The 15,634-nt window shown below is 35.8% G+C and overlaps 1 protein-coding gene across 1 annotated transcript; it reads left to right on the forward strand.

The window, feature by feature from the left end:
- Positions 1–5,856: 5,856 nt before the first annotated feature.
- LOC127413588 (stromal cell-derived factor 1-like) lies at positions 5,857–12,961 on the forward strand. The gene is made up of 4 exons (XM_051650844.1): positions 5,857–6,021; positions 8,048–8,165; positions 10,362–10,445; positions 12,486–12,961. The coding sequence occupies exons 1-4, from the start codon at positions 5,955–5,957 to the stop codon at positions 12,511–12,513; spliced, it is 297 nt and encodes a 98-aa protein (XP_051506804.1). The 5' UTR covers positions 5,857–5,954; the 3' UTR covers positions 12,514–12,961.
- Positions 12,962–15,634: the final 2,673 nt, after the last annotated feature.

Below are 15,634 nucleotides of genomic sequence, written 5' to 3' on the forward strand. Positions count from 1 at the left end.
ATATCAAATTTAAAGCTCAAATGTATAACTTCTGCACAACTAGCATCACCAAACAGAATTGCAAAAATAATGATTGTTTTCAAACAGATATCCCAAACACTCCCCCATCTACCATGGGTCACCAAACATACAGTATAGACCTCCCCAAACTCAATGCATTGGTTGAGTCAATGTTACTTTGTTGAGCTGGCTGGGATGCTCAAACAAACAGAACAATGTTTGATGCCGCCACAGAGCCACGGTGTTTACACTTTTTGGGGATTCAGCCTACAGATTGATTACTTGCAGTTATCTCTGCATATTTAGCTGGGACAGGAGAAAGTATTTTTAACATCGAAAAAATTACACTCTTCAGCTTTAAGCATGACTGAAAGCATTGGTAGGTGTTTAATTTGCTGTAATCAAAGTCCTCTTTGATCTGTTTCACTTAGCTTAAACTTCTGATGAGCTAAGACAGTTCTCTCTCTAATATATGTGATCCTTGCCAAAGATTGTCTCCACAAACAGAGGCTGTGAGATAAGTAAATATGTGTGAAACATTTACTCTGCTTTCAGCTTTCTCCGTTTGCTCTCAGTTCCCTCCATCCCTTGATCAGCTGATTTTATTCCCTTAGAGTCGTCAACTTCAACTGCAGTTGCCATAGAGCCACCGACAAAGGCAGACATAATGTGATTTTTCTCCCATAGCACAGAAAGAGCAATGGCAGATGTCCTGCACACAATCTCGCACAATGCCTCTGCAGTAACAAGGCCAGCTGAAAACACTGCTCCTTTTTACAATATACTCTTAACAGGATTAGGTAGATCGTATTATTTTTCTCAAAGGGGACAGACTACGTACTATTGCTCTTATTATTTTAATCATTTTCATTTTCTTTTTACCTTATTTCTAACTTTTTCATTTTCTATTACTCTGTATATTTTATCTCTCTTTTTCTTAATGAATACTGTTTTGCACTAGTTTATCTGTATGCAGGGAAAGAGAGAGAGGGAATGTGAGAAAATGATAAAGAACATTCATCTATCATGCACCTTTGTTATCTACAACCTTTACATTTTAAGGCTCGAATGAAAGTTCCTCCTCCTTGAAACTGTCCTTATGTGATTCCTGTTGCAGGCTGTGACCGATCCCCCTGTTTAGCAACAGTTTCTCGGTCATCTAATCCCACTCAGAGAGGCATATCTGCAGCCAGCCCCTCATTTCCATCTCATTCTGACAGTCAGAGATCTGTGCGTGGTGTTCAGGACAAACAGTGCAGAGACATCCTGCCGAGAATCCATTCATGATGAGACTGCCCTGTGACTCATTACCAACATAAAGGGAGAAAATCATGGGGTTCATTTTCACTCTGTCTCCCAAATACTGTATATTTGCTATCAGAGATTTAATGCAGAAACTATTTTTTGATAATGCAATGTCAATGTTTTTGCTATTATGAGTCTCACAGGGTCATTCTGTCAAACATTTGTGTGTTCTTTATAATCTTATGACAACTCGAAATCGTAAGATATGGGACGACTTGGCTTGCACAAAAAGGTATGATTTTTATTTCCATAGAGACCAACCAATCAACAAAAAGAATTTCAAATCGATGCAACACAGGCATCAAATTTTTGCTAGCCTCCCATCTAACACTTTATTTTAAGAAAGTAAAAGTCAATAAACAAATTTGGTTACTCATGCCATATTTATTAATGTAATACTGATGTATGTCAATACACAAAAGGTATTTTCCTATTAAAATCATGGTTAGATTAAAGATTTGGGTAAAGGGTTACACTTTATGGACAGGTTTGGGTTAGGAAAAATTTTAATAACATTGTTCGTCTGTTCATTTACTTTTGGAAGTAGGCTAAAAGTCATTCGTTTTAGTAAGAGCCAACTCGTACATTTTCTTACGATTTTGCCATCCCGTACCATTATTACGACTGTCATTATGAGTGTTCTACTGAGAATTTTTTTCCATCAGATTTGCAGAACATTCACTGCAGAATAATATGTATATGGAGTGTAAAGACTGCTACAGTATTTGAAACAGAAATTCACTTTCCAAAACACTATACTATAAAGCTCAAATACAAATTTTAAGTACCTTAACTGAGGCACATGTTTCAATACAAACAACATTTGTGAAACAAAGCTTTGACAAGCACAGCAGTAGTAGTATTTGCAACAGAAAGTCTTTTTTTTTTTTACTAAAAAACAAACAACCAAAAAAACACTCAATTAAGCCTAAATTAAACAACAAAAACAGCTGTCAATTTCCTAAAACGACCTAAAATGAGTCACTTGTGTCACAATAAACAAATTCTGTGAAACAAAATATTGACAAGCTCAGTCACATTGCTTTGTACAAAGATGTCTTGGCCATAGATATGGTTGCCTTGGTAGGACTCCATCACTCTACAGGTATACGGGGGGCATGGAGTCTGCAGGGCTGGATTCAGGCCCCAGAAGGCTCTTCTCATGTCATTGATAACACCTCTGGTTTTCCCTGTTGGCTCCATGTTTACTTAACTCAGGGGTGCTCCACAGCAAGAGCCCCAGTGCTCAATGGGGTTGTGACCAGAACAGGGTAAGATCTGAGGCTGACCTGACACCTCTTGTAAATGGAACTTTCCTCATCACAGCCCGATGATAATCAAAAGGGTTAATGAGTTTTAATCCAAAAGTACTTCATGAATATTCTTATTTCATGGCTTTTAAAACTCCCTGCTGTAATTAATTAGGTTCTAATAGTTTAAATTAGTGTTTCCAATTCAGATGATTTTTGAAGATGTTTTGTGAAACAAATACATTCTTAAAGATAGAGTGCATGTTAATAGCACTTTCAGGAAATGTAATTCAAAAGTTCAGTCTGGAAACTGATTTTAATAGAACCACTTCATTCCTCACAAGATCTGCACCATATAAAGTTATACTGTTTCTATGCAAACTAAGCCAGCATATTACCATCACAAAGCAAATCCATCTGCTTTTCCAAACACAAGACTGGTCTATAAACCAGAGGACTAAACACACTTATGTCTTAAATAATGCTTAAACTTGCTGCAAATGCTTTTCTGCATTTTCTTAAAATGTGTATTACCTTTCAAAGACATGTTTAGTTGACAAAAGAGTGGATCATTTTTTTTTTAACAGCAAATTCCTGTAAATTTAACCTGCCATTAAGTGAAACAAAATCTCAATAAAACAGTTTTATTTGGCTTCTGTGTGTAGTTCATCAAATCATATACATCTTAGCCATATCAAATTGCATAGACATGGGAAGTTATAACCCAAACTATGCTTACAAGACACGATTTGGATTGAATTGGAGTGGGAATTGTCGTTAGAAAGTGAGATTAGCGAAACACTATAAAACAGTTCATAATAACACTTTATTTTCTATTTGTTCTCCCCTCAGATGCTGCCTGAGTGTGCCTGGGGAGATATACTTCTCTTCATCTGTATCAACACATAACAAGACTTTTGACTCAGCAAGGCCACTAATTTGAAGGGCCTGCACAATCTCATGGTGGGTGTGAACTCTCCCACCGGTGGCACCTTGTAAAGACATCTGCATTCACCTCTGGGCTTTTGAAGAGAGGAGAACTGAGCACTCAAAGAATTGAAAAGGCATTAAAGTAAGTTTAAACACTCAGTAACTGAACCTGAGAATGGCAGTATGAAAATAGAGACAAAAATGTAAAGCCTTCTAAATAAACTTTACAACTGTCCGCATCTAAAATCTTTTCCGAATACTCTTGGTAGAGATACAAGTTAATTTCTCTGTCTTCACAGTCTAGTTAACATTAGTGAGTCACTGAGTTTAGAGTCCTTTTACAAGAAAACTCTCCCTTCTTCACTGGAGCTATTACAGGAGAGAAGTCTAGTATGACATAGCCATACCCCTGGAAACTGAGTGAACATCTGTGTCCTGTTATACAAACTGATACGCCCCCCTCCCCATCAACATCACCCCATTCTGATTTAACTGGAAAGCTTGCTGGAAAGTTCTGGCCCAATATACACTGACGGCCAAAAGTTGGAATTCTGTACAGATTTTGTTGTTTCGGAAGGAAATTGGCACTTTAATTCACTAAAGTGGCATTCAACTGATCACAAAGTATAGTCCAGACATTACTGATGTAAAAAGCAGCACCATCACTGTTTGAAAAAAAGTAATTTTTGATCAAATCTAGACAGGCCCAATTTCCAGCAGCCATCACTCCAACACCTTATCCTTGAGGAATCATGCTAAATTGCTAATTTGGTACTAGAAAATCACCTGTCATTATATCAAACACAGTTGAAAGCTATTTAGTTCAATAAATGAAGCTTAACATTGTCCTTTTGTTTGTTTTTGAGTTTCCACAGTATGCAATTGGATGGCATGTCTTAAGGTCAATATTAGGTCAAAAATGGCCAAAAAGGAACAGCTTTCTCTAGAAACTTGTCAGTCAATCATTGTTTTAAGGAATGAAGGCTATACAATGCTTGAAATAGCCACAAATATGAAGATTTCATACAAAGGTGTACACTACAGTCTTCAAAGACAAAGGACAACTGGCTCTGACAAGGACAGAAAGAGATGTGGAAGGCCAGATGTACAACTAAACAAGAGGATAAGTACATCAGAGTCTCTAGTTTGAGAAATAGACGCCTCACATGTCCTCAGCTGACAGCTTCATTGAATTCTACCCGCTCAACACCAGTTTCATGTACAACGGTAAAGAGAAGACTCAGGGGTGTAGGCCTTATGGGAAGATTTGCAAAGAAAAAGCCACTTTTGAAACAGAAAAACAAAAAGAAAAGGTTAGAGTGGGCAAAGAAACACAGATGTTGGACAACAGATAATTGGAAGAGTGTTATGGATCTTAAACCCATTGAGCTTCTGTGGGATCAGCTAGACTGTAAGGTGCATGAGAATTGCCCAACAGTGCTACAGGAAGCATGGGGTGAAATGTCACCCTGAGTATCTGGACAAACTGAGAGCTAGAATGCCAAGGATCTGCAAAGCTGTCATTGCTGCATGTGGAGGATTTTTTGTATGAGAACTCTTTGAAGTAGTTTAAGAAGTTCTGAACATTTTTTTCAAATTGTAATAGTAATTATGAATGTCCTGCCTATACATTGTGATCAGTTGAATGCCACTTTGGTGAATAAAAGTACCACTTTCTTTCCATAAGAGCAAAATCTGTACATTATTCCAAATGTTTGGTCGCCAGTGTAAAATGTATTGTTTTTTCTCCCTTTCAATCTAACTTTCTCTCTGTTTCCTATTGTGAGAGCAGGATGAAACAACTGTGAAGATTGAAGGGGATAAGGTTTATTTATTTATTTAATGTTACTATTTTTTTATTTTGCTAATACAAACAATGCACTTTATTCATTTACAAAACAGTTATCTATGAACATGAGTTGAGAATTAGTATTCACGTAAACATGGTCTACTTCAGTCCTTACAACTTAGAATTTACCATGAGAAAACAAATGCAGATCCGTTCTCTGTGAATAATTTGAGAGAAAAAAAATACTGACACATATTAATAACACATATATGTGTATTTAATATATATATATATATATATATATATATATATATATATATATATATATATATAACATGGTAATTTTTGGGGGCATGTTCAACACAAACCTCTAAATATGAAATAAAATAATAATAATAATAATAATAATAATAATAACAAAAATAAAAACCAAATAATTGCTGTTACATAGTAAAAGTACGTTTGATTTGATGCCAGGAATGCAATAGAAAATATTTGTAATGCCAATAGCTGACAAATCATCTTGGGAACACCCATTTTCTCCTTTTGAGGTGGGGGGTAATGAAGGGGGTGTATGGACTCCAGCCTTTGAGCAAATTTAACTCAGGGACGCAGTTGCCCTGCTGTCACAGTTACTCTTGGATTCTACACAGTGCGGATCTCTTCTTCACACTATAAACATGGATCTGAAAGTGATAGTAGTATTTGCTCTGATAGCGGTCGCCCTTCATGTCCCCGTTTCAGATGGTGAGTTACTTTGCAGCAGTTTACAGTATATTCTTTATTTTGCATGAAGTTTAGATGGATGTTGCGACACCTTAATAATAATAATAATAAACTCAATGCAACTACTGAAATCTTTAAAATGTTCAAGGTCTCTGTTTTAATTCGAACCTGTGTGAGACTTCTAGTGCAGACATTGGATAGTCTATTATACATTGCATTTACGCATATGCATTAAAATGGCATATTACATAGTATTTAAATGTAAAACGCTTTAGGCTATTTATTACTTTAATGCAATATTCTGATTTGCACTCCTTGGTTTTATAATTTAACTTGCACGAGCATTAGTCATAAAACGCACTATGCATGTTTTTCTAAATAATAATAATATGTTGACACAGAATGTCACGTACCGTGTGGTAAGGAGCGCAGAAAACCTACGACCATGGCGTTGATTAATGTGTGTATTTGTCGCCCTCTTTGTTTTCCCTTAATTACCCGCAAATTAGAGGATAAAACAAAACCGCAGCGATAGCGACAGTCTTTACTTCAATCGAGCAATAGCGCGCGGCTCAACCTATGGCTCGCGCGTTTACATGACAATGAGAATGAATGACTAGAGACGTCATTAGCATTTTACAAATGGACTAACGTGAATCGAGCCCCGTTTAGTCGCAGGTACTTCACAGCTCTGGACTCTTGTGAGTGGGCAATGTCCGTATTTGCTTACGTGCCGTGCACTTTTCAGATACAATGTAAAATTGCGCGAGCTGTAAATGATCTGCTTCCTTGAGCGTGTAACGTTTGTGGCAAACGGAAAATTAATACCTGTGCTGCCATAGACCTTACAGTGGCAGACCTTGCTATACTCGCTTGTTTAATGTGCATAAATGTGGAGGCGAATGCATTTGGGTGTGTGTGTGCACGTTTAATTTTCCTACAGTATAATATACACTTCAATCTACTTTTAGCTAAAACAGAAAAAAAAAAAAAAAAAAAAAAATTATAATATTGCCAAGAATGGGAGTTTTTGTGCATGAGGCATTTCACATCAAATGTATCTATACAGAAATAGGCTATATGGCCATATATGAATATATAGAACAATAACTCATATAGCCTATTTTAACATATATTAAATATATTTCCCAAATATTAGCGATTTTCGAATATGTACAAACAGTGCCGCATGAAAACGGCATTTTTTGTAGTTTTTTTGATATTGTCTTCACTAATATTGCATATATATATATATATATATATATATATATATATATATATATATATATATATATATATATATATATATATATTGTTTTCACTGATATTGCATATATGTACTAGTTTGTGACTTTTTTTATATCAGTAACAACCATAAACATACAGTATTTCAAATATGTGTTTTGCATATAATTTAGATTTCTGTATGATGATAGCTTTTAAATGCACCCACAAATTCCTTTACATTTTTAACTCAATATATACTATTTAATATTATTTTATAATACCATTATATTGTAATCTGTAGTTTTTTTAAATATTATATTTAACTTTATTTATAGAGCACCTAATGTACAAGATGATGTTGCCTAAAATATAATATTTAATATAATATATCATAATATAATATAATACATTATAATGAGAAATGAATATTTAATTTTTGGGATTTGAGTTTTTCTGCTAACATCTTGCTTGTAATGCAATCAAAAACAGCCTTTTTATGCCAATATGTTTGTATGCCAATATTTTCTGACAACTAATAGAGGCACATTCAGCCTTATTGTTTCACAAGTGCAATTGGAGTACAAGAACATAGATTACATTTAAGACCTTGAAAATTGGACAAAATATTTTAAGTTTCATTTTGAGTCAAGGGTGCTGTTTTCTTTTACAAAGCACATCTGTACTGCAAAAAAGTGTTTTGCATTTGTGTACTTTGTCATCAAACATTATAAATCATGATGATTTCGTGCACTGCTTCAAAGGAATTATGTTAACAGCAGAACTGAGTTTCTCTTCTCTCGTTCTGTTAATTCCTCTCTAGCCAAGCCCATCAGCCTGGTAGAGAGATGCTGGTGCCGTTCCACAGTCAACACAGTCCCACAGAGAAGCATTCGTGAGCTCAAGTTCCTGCACACTCCCAACTGCCCGTTCCAAGTCATGTGAGTATCTACTGTAGACACTCTTCCCTACATGCTCAAAGATCCCACAGCAGCTCTGCCTGACCCAGAAACACATCACTTCTACTTCTAGTGACTACTGAAGGGACACTGAATGTGGCAGAATTTGGCCTCCCCTGTCTGGAATTATACTGTTGCACAGGCTCTCACAATTGCACACATCGAGGGGAAATACTATAGGAGGGGGCAGGACCTTTAAGCTTGGATGCATTCGTATTTTGTACTGGAAAACGGCATCATAGGGGTCCAAAATAGTTTCTTTTCAAGCGCTTTCTCACACATGGAATGGGATTAAATGATGTGCTTAGTCACACACCATAGCCTTGTATGCTGATAAGAATTATCCTCCCTGTTTCCACTGCTGTTGATTGAAGTGTTCAAAACAGCGCAGAGTTTCAGAATTTCTTTATTTGTATATTTAACAAAGATTAATGGAACCACGTAAAATGGCAGTGCTATGTCAAACTTTATTACAAATGTCACTTATTTTCCATTCCATAAAAACAAAGACTTAAACTGTGTCAAAAGGTCAATGAGATAAAACAGGTGGTCATACTCAAAAACACATAGTGACTAACGACTGACACAAAAGCCATAGCAAATGCCCTGGAGAGCAGATCAGACCCAGAATCCAAAAGCTCGAGAGCCTCTGATACTTCAAATCTGCGCTGATGAGTGATGCTGGTAACACTATCTGCCAGTGTTTGCTGTTGGCCTTGGCTTGCTGTGAAGTAAATACTACCTGCTGTTCACAGTCCAGACCCTCTCAAACTCCTGCTGACTAGATCTAGATAGACCAACAAATGCCAGGCTCTGATAAACTGCTGCCACTTTTAAAGAGTGAGCTAAACAAATTAGAGCATATCTGTGAATTGAAGATAAGCACTGATTACGTTAATCATACAGATATGTTGATGGTGGACACATACCTTAAAGCAAAGATCATCTCCAAAGAATGTTCTCATCAGCTACGTACCTTCATGAATTTTTATAGGGTTTTCACAGGGTTCCCACAGTCATGGAAAACCTGGAAATATCAAGGAATTTGGGAAAGTGACAGAAATGTTCCCAAGGCGCTGAAGCAGGTTTCGCCCAGGGCGCCATACAAGCTAGAAGCGCTACTGGTAGAGACTGCACTCATATATATATATATATATATATATATATATGTTTGACCAATGAAATTCTTTACTTTTCCATTACACTTCAGTTATTTGTTATTACTATAGTAATAACAAATAACTGTAAGTGTAATGGAAATGTAAAGAATTTCATTGGTCAAAATGGAGTGGGAAAATGTACAGGCATTCTAATTTCAGCAGACCGTTTGAATGTGTGCCAAATAATGACAGGAACTTTCATGTATGACAAAAGCCCCTTCCAATAATGACAGGAACTTTCATGTATGCCAAAAGCCCCTTTTAATTATATATAAAAAAACACTCCTTAGTGTGCATTTTATGGATAGAAATATGACCTTTTCGTCTATAATTCCTATTAAGTAACTTGTACAAATTAAAGCTTTTAAAATGATGTTTTTGTTTAGATTTGGACACTAAAAGAAAAATAATAAAATGACAAATTTAGTTTAAAATTTTCTGCATTTATTACCTCTTATCATTGCTCTAAGAAAACTTTAATGCAAGTTAAAATGTAACAACTTTATTAGAGTTTAATAAATTACTCTTAAATTGAGTTTAATGATGATTTGTCTGTGTGCACAAACCTATGCGTTTAACGTCAGAGTAGCCAAATGAAAACAAATGGTTCACCTGTGCTGACAAGACACCTACCTGGATAATCTAATCTGATTGCTGAGAGCTATAAGGGAGAGTGTGATAACAATCTGACAATCTGTTAAGGCCTGCAGGGGAAAAAGGTACACAGAAAAGGAATACTTTGATGAGAGAGTGCAGTGTAATATCACTTACTAGAGAGAGGAGTGTCGGAACTGCTTGACTGAACCTGAATGCGGAACTGTTTTGCCATTGTATGGCTGATGCTGACTATGGAGTTTCTATTGTATTGCATTCAAAATCTCCTCACAATGGGGCATTGTAGCATTATACTTCACTAATAATTGCTTATATTGCAATTTGGCTTGTAATTTTCACATGTACCCCGATATCTACATACTCAAACAATATTTAATGACAACTTAATTGTTTTTCCCTGCAGTGCCAAACTGAAGAACAACAAGGAGGTGTGCATTAACCCAGAGACCAAGTGGCTGCAACAGTACCTAAAGAATGCTTTGAACAAGTAAGTAAAGGAGGAATGGGCTACTTTGAGAAACAGGAGAGGAGATACAGCCATGTTTTCTTGAGGGCTACACATAAGTGATCCAGTTAATAGCAGTGTTCTCTAATACACTGCAACTGTACAGTCACTCTACTATTCAAATTAATAAAATTCTACTTTCTTTAAAGCTGCAAGTGTGTACATTTTGCACCACTAGCGTCACAAAATGGAATTGCAAATATACTTAGTTTTTCAGTCAGCTAAATTATGCATTGCATCGTATTTCTAATTGCATTGCAAGTCGTCATGCAGCAGTTTATGTAGTGGTCTCTTTTGACCTTCACACTAGTATTTCTTGTTTACATATTTCCAAAAGCTCACTTAAACCATTTCCAGTGTGTTTCTAAGATTTATTTTAAACGTTTCTGCCTGCTTATGGCACTCTGAAATATTTATCTCAAGTTGCTGTATAAGATACCAGCTACTGCCAAGCTAATGCAAAACATGTTCAGGCTTAGTGGCCTTGCCTTAATAGTTCCTCAGCTGATCGTTATCTTGAACTTCCAAACAAAGCCAAACAAACAGAAAAGCTTTCGTTTTACTGAATCATGAGAAGACATTTTCCCACATCATGAGCTCGATGTATAAGATCATGGGATTGTTTGTCATCTTCTTTCATTTTACTGCCAGCTGCAAGATTGCTGTGCACGCTCGTTGAGGAGGTATTTGAATATAAAAGGGCCCAGTAACCAGTAGATTCTACCTCCGTTGGTCTAGGAGGATGGTGGGTTTGTACCTGTTAAACAATAATTAAGTGTGAACAGTCCAGTCTGCACAACAAAACACTCATAGCCAGAGATGAACGTTGGCTCCTTGGAGCTGAACAGCCATGAATGGCTGCTAGATGCTAATGAGCACATACCATGCGGTCATTAGTGGTGCTCAATGAGAGAAAAGGAAGTTGTGCATCTGCAGGTAGTGAGAGAGGTTGCTGCCATCTGTAACACCTCCAGCCAATGAGCTACAAAACATGATCCAGTAAAGGTGCTATATGTAATATTTTTACTGTACTGTAATATGTCATTAGAGAATTAGGAAACATGCTAAGTTGAAATACTGGCTTCTCCGATAACAATGCTACAGCCAGTATATTCTACTTTGAAGTTTCCATTCTGGGCTGGAATTTATGTTTATGTTTTGGCCTGTGTGATCCCGCCCACTGCCCACTCACCAATAGTATTTTGACCGCCAGGTTGCCACATTTGAACAAGTTTGCAGGCAAACAACACTGCGTGCTGCTGCCATGGAAGCTGGATCAGAGATAACAGATTCCACCCGACCTAAAAAGCCTCGCCATCCATATAAAAACCACCATGACCAGAGGCATAGTAAAACAAGGATAAATATTGGAGATGCCTTTGGAAGATGGAGACAGCTTAAAGCCCAGAAATCCTTTAAAACAGATGCTGAGTTGGCTAATTTGCGTGTCAACATTCTGGCAACCCACATGAGCTTCGAGTCTGGGGCGGGGCAGACAACTCTCCAGTATTTTGAATTTGGTCTGCAGTACCCATTTCAAACGCTTGTTGTCAATCTTACATATAGCACCTTTAACTTGTTATGAGAAAAGTTCCTTTAAGGCAAGTCAGTTCACTCAGCAGCCATATTGGAGTGGACGAAATCAGGCGGCTATTTCCAATAATGCAAGTACAGCTCCTATCTACTTGAATGGGGAATGACCAAAATGTCCAAATGGAAACTTATTGTAAAGTGTTACCATATACAGTATATATAAAGTATATATAGTACGTATATTTGCAGTCTATCTTTTCGCCTATGCTACTCTGACCATGTGATTCATGTAAATTTGGCTGTTAAATGAGAGGATTTTCCATGGTTGTTGGGAGAAACTCATACTTTTAGCACAATTAACAAGAACAGCATGCAGTTCATACACAAATTGCCTATAAAAAGTACGGACATGTCTGTTACATTCTTGCCAGAAGCAATTATGGCCAGAGTGGTGTCTCAATCTAACTGTTTACTTCTTTTTCATTTCAGAATGAAAAAAGCCCAACAACAGAGCTAAGAAGTCTGCCAGATGACAAGGGAATCTGACAGCCCACCGTCACAGATATGTACCATATAGTCCTCTGACATGCTAGCTTACCCAGCACTTAACCTGCCAAATATGCTCCCCCCAGTAAAGACTCAGCAAAAGACCACCAACTGTTTGCGCCAAGTGCAATTATATATGTATGACTGTGTTTTTATACGAATATGTATATAAAATGTTTTTATTTCTTTATATCGTCTTAAAACCAGTAAAAGAGATATTTTTGGAGTTGTGTTTGCTTGCTTGTCTCGTTATGTTGGGGTAGGTTGATCTGCATGAGATAATGAGGTATTTTGAAGCAAACATTGAAAACTTAGAAAGCTCCCTGTAGGTTAACCTTAGATATAAGGTAAAAACTCACATGCCTAAAGTGTTTTTTGTTTTGTTTTGTTTGTTTGTTTGTTTGTTTGTTTGTTTGTTTGTTTGTTTACAAAAATTAAGGGCATTGATCTTCAACTATTTCATGATGTATTTTACTATCTCATAATTTAGATATCTATACCAGCGTATATTGCATGTAAAAGTTATATGGCATTATTGGAAAAGAGTGAAACTTTTTTTTTTCTTGGAAAGGCAGGACTTTGTCAAACAAATTATTTAGACCTTACATGAACCCAAACAGTTTTTGAATGACTTTGGGGAATGTAACTGGCTTTACTAGAAGGCATTCACTGGGCAATAGAGAGTTGAATGCTTTTTGCTATGTTCTGTTGGCATCAAAACATATGGGCTTGCAAACGTTAATCGACCGATCAGTGTGTGCGTAAGAAACTCTGCATCACATTCGACTGGATTATGTAATAAACGAATAAAACAAAGTCGATTGTGCTCTAAAACGATCCAGTGATAACAAAATTAACCTGGGAAAAATTTATGAAGATAGAATTTACAGCCAAGTTCTACAAGTACAAATAAGATAACCCATTCATTCAATGATAACAACTCAATTTAAAAGCATTAGGCATGACAATATTTAGAAAAATTAGTAGTATTAGTGGAACATCTAAGATAGAACTTGGGACACAACTAATTGACTTTATGACTACCTCTATACAACAATGCACTTTATAACCACTTGTGATCATTTACGGAAAAAAAGAACAGATTTTGCATTATGTCCACTAGTAAATAGATTCAGTGCCTAATGTTTTCTGTGTTTAGAAGTAGTTATGACTGTATTGCCAAATTTATTAAACATTTGTATCTTAAGCATGAGATTTTTTATTTGGACTGGCTTTATTTTCAAATATATATATATATATATATATATATATATATATATATATATATATATATATATATATATATATTATATATATTGTGGATTATTTGACTATTTTTAAGAATAGTCAGATTATTCATAAAGGTCAAACAACAATTGAGTAACTAACATAACCTTCCCAGTTTGTGATATATAAATACTGTATACTAAATAAATGACAAAAATAAATACAAAATCACGCTAGTATGCTGATTTTTACAGAGATCTGACCTTAGAAATAGAGGCACAACAAACGATATTGGCGAAGACTTTTCAAAACCACCACAATGAAAAGCAAATCAACATTTTTAAGCACCTAAGTATAGCTATGATTTCCCTTGGACTACTGTTTTGTCTAGGAATTCTCCCAATGTTCCACCAGAGCCAACATATAACAAAGCATGCCAATGCCATGTTCCTCTCAAGTAAATTAGCGTATGGAATTTGTCTGTTACACTTCTAGCAATTTCGTCCCATCCACCAATTTAACATTGAGCCATTAAAAGTACCAGGCCTCATTTACAAACACAGCCCTTGGGCACATAAAAACATAATGCTTGCTTTGTGCTACAACTGGAGTCTGTGCACTGGATGAGAGGTTAAGGCCTCTCCATCAGTACAGCTAAATTCAAAGTCACAAAAATCTGATAAATGAAATCTCTCAAAAATGTCAGCAGACATCATGTCTTGGCAAAGCTCATTACCAATTCATCATGCACTCTTTTGAAAGGAGCCACTTCAGAATGTGGTTAAAAGTCATGTTCTATTCATGAATCGAACAGACTATTGAATTGTGGGGTAATCTCTGTCTTTGATGTCAAAATGCATATTCACATTTTCTATTTTCACATATTAATAAAAATGATAAACAAATCAATTTGTTATTTGACAGTGAACTTAACTCTCGATTTGAGCTCAGAGACAATTTAGAGCTGTGATGACTGCAATGGGTTGGACTGTTTAACCATTTTGATCAAAATTCAGTAATAAATACTGTCAATAACAAAACAAAAAATGTCCCTCTCAAACACAGAACAGAGCAAATCCCTAACTTCCCAGTGTGGTGATGTCACAAACATTTGGCAAATGTGAGGGATCTATTTTATAGATGTTTTTTTAGTTATTCCATCAAATTGCCAGTATTTTGGATACTGCAACAAAGCTGACTATTTGTAGCATATACTGTCCTTATACAAATTTTTCCACTTAATGTGAAGAGTATTTCTTTTGGATATGGCAGCTTACTACAGTATAAAACACATATGTTGTTCTTTCTTTTCTGAATCTGTACATTGGTTTGATTAAGACCCTAAAATGTTTATTTTTTAATAAATCATTATGATGAATTCTGTATGAAAGCTGTATGAAGGTTTTATAAATTAATACTTACAGTGGTTTGGTTAACTTTAAGAGATTAAGAGTTCACCTGTCACCTGTATACCTCCATCATTTAAAATCTAGATGTTAAGTAAGGAAAAGTGGGAAATGAGGTCTTTAAATGGGATAATGAATTGCAAGAGCACTCATAATTCACACCTTGATTTTTTACACTGCTCTTGTAAATTATCCTTAAAAATCCTGACAGCGCTCTTTGGATTTACATGAGAAAATGCACAACTTTCACCTGTTCAAACATTTACTGCAGTATGAACAGAAAAGATTTGCCTAGCACATTTTATAAGACATCATACCCAATTTCCCTTAAAAATGGAAAAAGAAACCCTTGGAAATCGTATAAAAACAAAACTGTACCTTGTACTTAGAACAAAAAATCTCTTACACAGTATGGGAAATTTTGCTATATTACAGCATTATATATCTGTCAAAATACAT

Source organism: Myxocyprinus asiaticus, chromosome 23 (assembly GCF_019703515.2).
Source record: "Myxocyprinus asiaticus isolate MX2 ecotype Aquarium Trade chromosome 23, UBuf_Myxa_2, whole genome shotgun sequence".
Lineage (NCBI taxonomy): Eukaryota > Metazoa > Chordata > Actinopteri > Cypriniformes > Catostomidae > Myxocyprinus > Myxocyprinus asiaticus.